Source organism: Salmo trutta, chromosome 15, assembly GCF_901001165.1.
Source record: "Salmo trutta chromosome 15, fSalTru1.1, whole genome shotgun sequence".
In the NCBI taxonomy this organism is placed as follows: Eukaryota; Metazoa; Chordata; class Actinopteri; order Salmoniformes; family Salmonidae; genus Salmo; species Salmo trutta.
Genome location: NC_042971.1, coordinates 38,593,721 through 38,600,349, shown reverse-complemented (window position 1 = coordinate 38,600,349; position 6,629 = coordinate 38,593,721). Strand labels below are relative to the sequence as shown.

Here is a 6,629-nt window from a genome sequence, read left to right as displayed (position 1 = left end):
GTTGCTGTGGGGGGTGCAGAGCTGTTGACCGGGGTAGGGGTAGCCAGGTGGAAAGCATGGCCAGCCGTAGAAAAATGCTTCTTGAAATTCTCGATTATTGTAGATTTATCGGTGGTGACAGTGTTTCCTAGCCTCAGTGCAGTGGGCAGCTGGGAGGAGGTGCTCTTATTCTCCATGGACTTTACAGTGTCCCAGAACCTTTTTGAGTTTGTGCTACAGGATGCAAATTTCTGTTTGAAAAGCTAGCCTTTGCTTTCCTACCTGCCTGTGCATATTGGTTCCTAACTTCCCTGAAAAGTTGTATGCCAGTCCCAGCATGCCAGTATGCCAGTCCCCCTGCTGTCTGTCAATCAATGGAGTACCTGGAATGTTTCAGTGCCAGGCGTCCTTGTGGTTGGTGGACAGCGACTCAAGAATTGTTGTGGACATTCGCTCATTTATGGTTTATTCTCAGTCATTACAATAAATGTGTATTTTAGTTTAAGTGTATTTCTTTAAACATAGTCTACCCAATACATTTCAACATACCAGTATCTGTGTAAACTTTAAAATACATGTTGGTATAAATAAAATGTACAATTCTGTGAAAAACAGTTGTATTGCAATTTAGTGCAATTTTTTGTTGTTGATATTCCCAAAATGTAGTATATTGTTTGCTTGGGACTTTTATTTTGAAAAAATAAAATCCGCGATCGTGTTTCCTCCATAATATCCTGCTGCTAGGAGAACGGTAATAACTTTACCGCAGTGAAGAATTGGACAAAACAACAAGACACTGACTGGTACAAGGATCACACCACTTTTCCCCAGATAGCTAGCTAGATAGATATGTTTACATTTCCATAATTGAGACTGTTCTGATTATCAGTATTGAGGGGCAGCCTGACATAAAATACTGTAACTTTCAGATCGCTAGCTACAATCTTAGAACATTAGCTAACGTTAGTTATCCGTGCCGTGGTAAATGAAATTCGTCTTTGTTGTTGTTAGCAGCACACCTAATGTTACCTAGCTAACGTCAGATTATCTAGCCAATAGCGAAGTAAACTAGCTAGCTAACTGAGTTATTAAGGAAAATAATACTTTTGTCCACTGGACCGAATGTGTTATTTTTGTCCCCAAGCATTGATTCCAAAATGTTTAACGTGTTTAGCTGTGTGTTAATTTAACGCTAGCTGGCTACGTTGCTAGCTAGCTACGTATAAACTAGTTAGCTTCTGTAGTTATCACTGACGAGTAACGTTAGCTAGCTACTGTACTGTATTTGTGTTTTGTATACAGGCACCACCATATCTAAACGTTGATCATAGAAAGTATTAACGTTATACTGTGGATTTTTTTACGTTTATTTGGACTGGTATTGGAATAATTTATTATAATGCTATTAATCCCTTACGAAAAAAGATTGCAGTTAGAGTGCAGTATAATTAAGCAATAAGGCCTGAGGGGGTGTGGTATATGGCTAATATACCACGGCTAAGAGCTGATCTTAGTCACGACGTAACACGGAGTGCCTGGACACAGCCCTTAGCCGTGTTATATATGCCATATATCACAAACCCCCGAGGTGCCTTATTGCTATTATAAACTGGTTACTAACGTAATTAGAGCAGTAAAAATGTATGTTTTGTCATACCTATGGTATACTGTCTGATATACCACGGCTGTCGGCCAATCAGCATTCAGGGCTGATTGGCCGACGGCAGTACACTGCAATTACTGCGTTCAAAATACCACAGTCGACTGCTGTTACTGCACATTTACTGCAGTTTCAAAACGACAATCTTTTTTTGTAAGGGATCACTATAATCGAGGGATTATTTTCACTCCTCGGGCTGAACTTCCCTGCTACCTTGCCGTACCATTCTCCAGACAGACAGTGAGGCAGGATGCTGGGTCTGTGGTGCATGGGTGCCCAACTGGACCTTCTCACTCTGGTGATGTGCTGCACACTGGCTCCCTTACCTGCACACGGATACATCTATGCTGTGAGTCCTCATAATTGTAGAACTGTATGATCAAGTCTGTTGTGGATTTACTAGTGATTTTAGATGTTTGCCATTGCATTTGTCATTAAAAAAATGCAGTTTACAGTCCCTGTGCGCTGGCTTTGATTTTAAAACTTGTGTCTCTCTGTCTGGTAGCATTACAGCAATATGACTAACATGTTGTTTGAGGACCTGTCTGCCTTGTTTGGATCATCACTACCCAAAGAGGGACTTATGGTGAGAGGAGAGGAGGGGAGGGGATAACATGCTCTTTCATCCAATTGATAAATTGGCTAAAATTACCTCATTTTCTTTCTCTTTGTCTTTAAGGGTGTGTTAGTAGAGTCTCGTCCACTCAACGGCTGCACTCCGATAGAACCTCCACCACCACGGCCCACATCTAGTGATCCCAACACGACCACTACTAAGTACATAGTCCTCATCCGACGCTATGACTGCAATTTTGATATCAAGGTTAGTGTGTGTCGCTATGCTGTTGGGTTGCTTAGGACATCTGGTGTTATTCAATTTGAATTCAACCTATTTATTTATTGCAACATATTCAGTGTAAAACTACACTGCGTGTAGTGTTTACAATTATTATAGTGTGAATTATGATTTTGTATTTAATGCAGGTGCTGCATGCACAGCAAGCGGGATTCAGTGCAGCCATCGTTCACAACATGTACTCAGAGACTCTACTCAACATGAACTACAGCAATGGTGAGGATCCTGAAATCGTCTTCAACTTCCCTAAGCTGCCTTTTTCCATTTCTTACAGAATCAGTTCTGTTAGTTTACTTCCCCTTAACCAGGTTGACTGATTTGTGTTCTCACTTCTCAAAACCTCAAGTAGTCTTTAACCAGTATGATCCTCCCAGGAAGTAAATACTTTGGTAATGCTGAATGGCAGCGCTCCCCTTTTTGTTTGTTTGTGTGTGTAGAAACCATTGCAGAGGAGATTGAGATCCCCTCAGTATTCACCAGCTACTACGCCTCCCAAATTCTCAGGACCTTCATCATTCCTGAACAAGGGTGATTTCCATTGATGTTCTATTATTTTTGTCAAGCGCAGCTTTATTGATTAGAGTTGCACTGAAATTCTGTCATATTCTTCACAACATCTTTGCACTCATCATGACGTCAGCCCCGCTGAGTGTCTGGTCCTATGTGGACGTCATCACCATGTTGGAGATGGTATTGTCTGGCAGTGTTGTCCCTCTTAGTCATAGTCGCTTTTCTGAAAAATGCCCCCATACAAAGCTGATGGTGCTGTATTTGGTATGCAGGGCCTATGTGATCCTCAAGCCGGAATTTGCCTTTCCACTCTCGTATTATCTCATCCCCTTCACCGGAGTGGTGGGCATGATCGTCCTTGTGATGGTTGTCTTACTGGTAAGTGCCCTTGGGGAACAGCCTCATTTTGTAATGAATGTGGAATTCATTTCACAATTGAATAGTTATTGATTTCATTGCTATTTCGTAAATCATTTCCACCCCCCAGATATTAAAAGCCCTATGACTGTCATCCTTAGGTGTTGGTGTGGTCACTGGCTATGTCTGAAATCTGTCTTGCCTACTACTCACTAAAACAGCATGCTGTGTACTAATCATACTACAAGCTATTTAGAATGTATTGTTTAGTTAAATCAAATTCAGTAAGCAACACATATCAACATACTAGGCTCATCAATACTGAGATTGCTTCATCTAGTGTGCAATTGCATTTATTCCCACCATTTGTTCATTCTGGTACAGGGCGTGGCTCTAACTGATAATGTTGTCAAACACACGTGGCTCTTGAAAAAGGATGCTTTTAGTCAATAGGGTACAGCGAATTCTACTAGATGAAAAGCCAGGATGTTGAAAAGCCAAAATGTGTAATGACATCCTGGCTTTTAAAGCATACTCATTTTTTGAAATTTCACATACTATAAAACGTTATATTTTAGCATACCCAAATTGCCTACTGTTTAGAACTTAAGTATGGGTATCTGGACACAGCCTCTGTCTCTTCATTCCCTGTCTTGTCTTGGTTTAGATTGTGCGCTGTGTGCAGTACAGGAAAAGGATGAGGAAAAACAGGCTGACTAGGGAACAACTAAAGAGGATCCCCATTCACAAGTTCACTAAAGGTAACTGGGGGAGTGTCCCACCATACATTAAAATGAGAATCAGTCACCGGTATAACTGGTCAAACACATTCTGGAACAGCAGTACTCTTTTTCTTCGCTAGAATGTTGAGAAACCCGAATAACGAAAAGACCAATCTGATTGTCTGCTCCTGTTAGCATAACATTACAGTTAGCAGTACAATGCATTTACACATACATGTGAATCTTATTATTTTTCTAGGTGATGAATATGATGTTTGTGCTATTTGTCTGGATGAATATGAAGAGGGAGACAAACTGCGAGTTTTGCCTTGCTCACACGGTAATTATAAATGATCATGTTTGTCCCTGTCTAACTCGCATATGTTTTTCTCACAGTTCCAAGGTCATGGTTGCAGTAACTGTTTTATTTCTGTCATCTCTTCAGCGTACCACAGCAAGTGTGTGGACCCCTGGCTTACAGGGACTAAGAAAACTTGCCCTGTGTGCAAACAACGTGTAACCCGGCCCAATCCGGAGTACTCTGAGTCCGAGTCTGAGGATGAGAGGGCACGTGGTGGAGACGAAGAGGGGGGGGAGGGCGAAGCTGACACCGAGCGCACCCCTCTCCTCCGGCCCTCCAACCCAGGCTTCCCCTCTGGCAATCCAGGGGCCTATTCTGCCACTGTCATCACAGTAACCACCGCGCAGTGCCTAGCCTCTCCCACTCACTGCGACTCGCCCATCCTGGAGTATAAGGGCTACTACTCCCCTCAGGAGGTGTCAGACTCTGATACTGAGGAGGGAGGGGTAGACTCCCACCCCTCAGACGATGACACTGCCCAGCTCATTGGTAGGGGCACAGTGGGGGTCTGAGAACCTGGAGGTAGATGAGATGAAATTACTTTCTACTAGCTGAAAAGGGTCAGTCTTGTCCCCCAGTGTGTTTTTATCACACGAAAAAGATAAACTGGTTTATGGAGCTGTGGCTATGAAGTTGTCATAGACTTTCTAGAACACTATTGTCACTCAATGTTGCTAGCTCTAAGATGGTAATATAAAGCCAAGATCCTGTTCGATTTTAGCAGTCCTTTTTAAACCTGTCTTAAACATGAGGCACACATTAAGTACAGTGAATCAGTTAAACATTTTGCTTTAAGTCTTTGCCAGTGCACTCTAACCACCCACCCCCCTCCTACAATGTATATTTTCACAAAATGATGTGACTGCCAGGTAGTCTCAATCTTAAAAGGAAATTTCTATATTTTCCAACTTCACATTCTTCATCTCAAGCACCACCCCAACATCAACATATGTGAAAATTGTGCATTTCTATATTTTGTAGTAAAAAAAATTGTTTCCAATGACATCATCAGTGTTTATTGTGTGATTTTTAACCAATTATGAGTAGGCATTGCCTACTAATTGTCTACTAATTGGTTGATGATGTCATTGGAAACGCTTATCTTCCTCTATCTTTTTTACTTCAAAACATAGAAACGTGCCATTTTCACATATTGCATGTTGATGTTGGAGTGGTGCCGGAGATTATAAATATAACGTTGAAACATTTTGACATTTCTCTTTAACTGTAGGTATTTGGTTGAAGAAATCCTGTCAATGCACTACTTGATAATTGACATACCCCAAATTCTTATTTTCAATTAACATACCAGGAGATAACCCACCTGAGATGACTGTGTAAAATCAATGTAGCATGATTTTCTTTGGAAGTGATTGAATAGAGACTCAACTCATTCACCAGAAAGGAAACTACAGTGCTGCTGTCTCACAAATAACATATCTTCCCCATGCTAGTAGTATACTGTAACCTGTATGCATCTCTGTAACTGGTTTCTTTCATGATATTGTGGGTAAGTGGGAGTATAATTTACTCTGTGGTGAGTTTCATTCACTGTTTTATGGATTTTTTTTTCTCTCTGATGGATCTGTTGGACAGTTAATTTGCCCTGAACCAGTAATCATGGTATGTCAAAGGAGAATATATATATATATATTGTAAACTTCACTGTAATACGTTTTTATTGTCCAGCATCGTTTCTTTTAACTACTTTTACTACTTTTAAAAGGTCCGAATTTGTCCAGTGTAATTTTATTTCAACCTCTTCTATAAAAACATTTTCTTAATGATGTTGTAATGTTTTTGGGGTTTTCTTTCTGTTTATTTTTGGTATAGCTGGTCCTGTGAGATATATATATATATATATATATATATATATATATATATATATACACACATATACACATACATACAGTACCAGTCAAACGTTTGGACACCTACTCATTCAAGGGTTTTTCTTTATTTTTACTATTTTATACTATTTTATACATTGTAGAATAATAGTGAAGACATAAACTATGAAATAACACATATGGAATCATGTAGTAACCAAGTGTTAACGAAACAAAATATATTTGAGATTCTTCAAAGTAGCCACCCTTTGCCTTGATAGCTTTGCACACTCTTGGCATTCTCTCAAACAGCTTCGCCTGGAATGCTTGTCCAACAGTCTTGAAGGAGTTCCCA

General features: G+C 40.3%; 1 protein-coding gene across 2 annotated transcripts; it reads left to right on the top strand.

The window, feature by feature from the left end:
• The first annotated feature begins 692 nt into the window (after positions 1 to 692).
• On the top strand, positions 693 to 5,277 carry LOC115148975 (E3 ubiquitin-protein ligase RNF167). Of its 2 annotated transcripts, none has more exons than XM_029691346.1 (10): positions 693 to 782; positions 1,798 to 1,988; positions 2,145 to 2,225; positions 2,319 to 2,462; positions 2,624 to 2,711; positions 2,933 to 3,023; positions 3,278 to 3,383; positions 4,030 to 4,123; positions 4,344 to 4,424; positions 4,530 to 5,277. In XM_029691346.1, exons 2-10 carry the CDS (start codon positions 1,890 to 1,892, stop codon positions 4,955 to 4,957), a joined length of 1,212 nt encoding a protein of 403 aa, XP_029547206.1. In that variant the 5' UTR covers positions 693 to 782; positions 1,798 to 1,889; the 3' UTR covers positions 4,958 to 5,277. The 2 variants fall into 2 exon arrangements, with proteins under 2 accessions (XP_029547206.1, XP_029547207.1); XM_029691347.1 differs by having other exon boundaries at positions 698 to 782; positions 1,873 to 1,988.
• Positions 5,278 to 6,629: the final 1,352 nt, after the last annotated feature.

Coding starts and splice junctions, on each gene's coding strand:
- LOC115148975 (XM_029691346.1), top strand. CDS start 1,890: ATGCTGGGTCTGTGGTGCATGGGTGCCCAACTGGACCTTCTCACTCTG. Junction 1,989..2,144: donor CACACGGATACATCTATGCT/GTGAGTCCTCAT, acceptor TCTGTCTGGTAG/CATTACAGCAATATGACTAA. Junction 2,226..2,318: donor TACCCAAAGAGGGACTTATG/GTGAGAGGAGAG, acceptor TTTGTCTTTAAG/GGTGTGTTAGTAGAGTCTCG.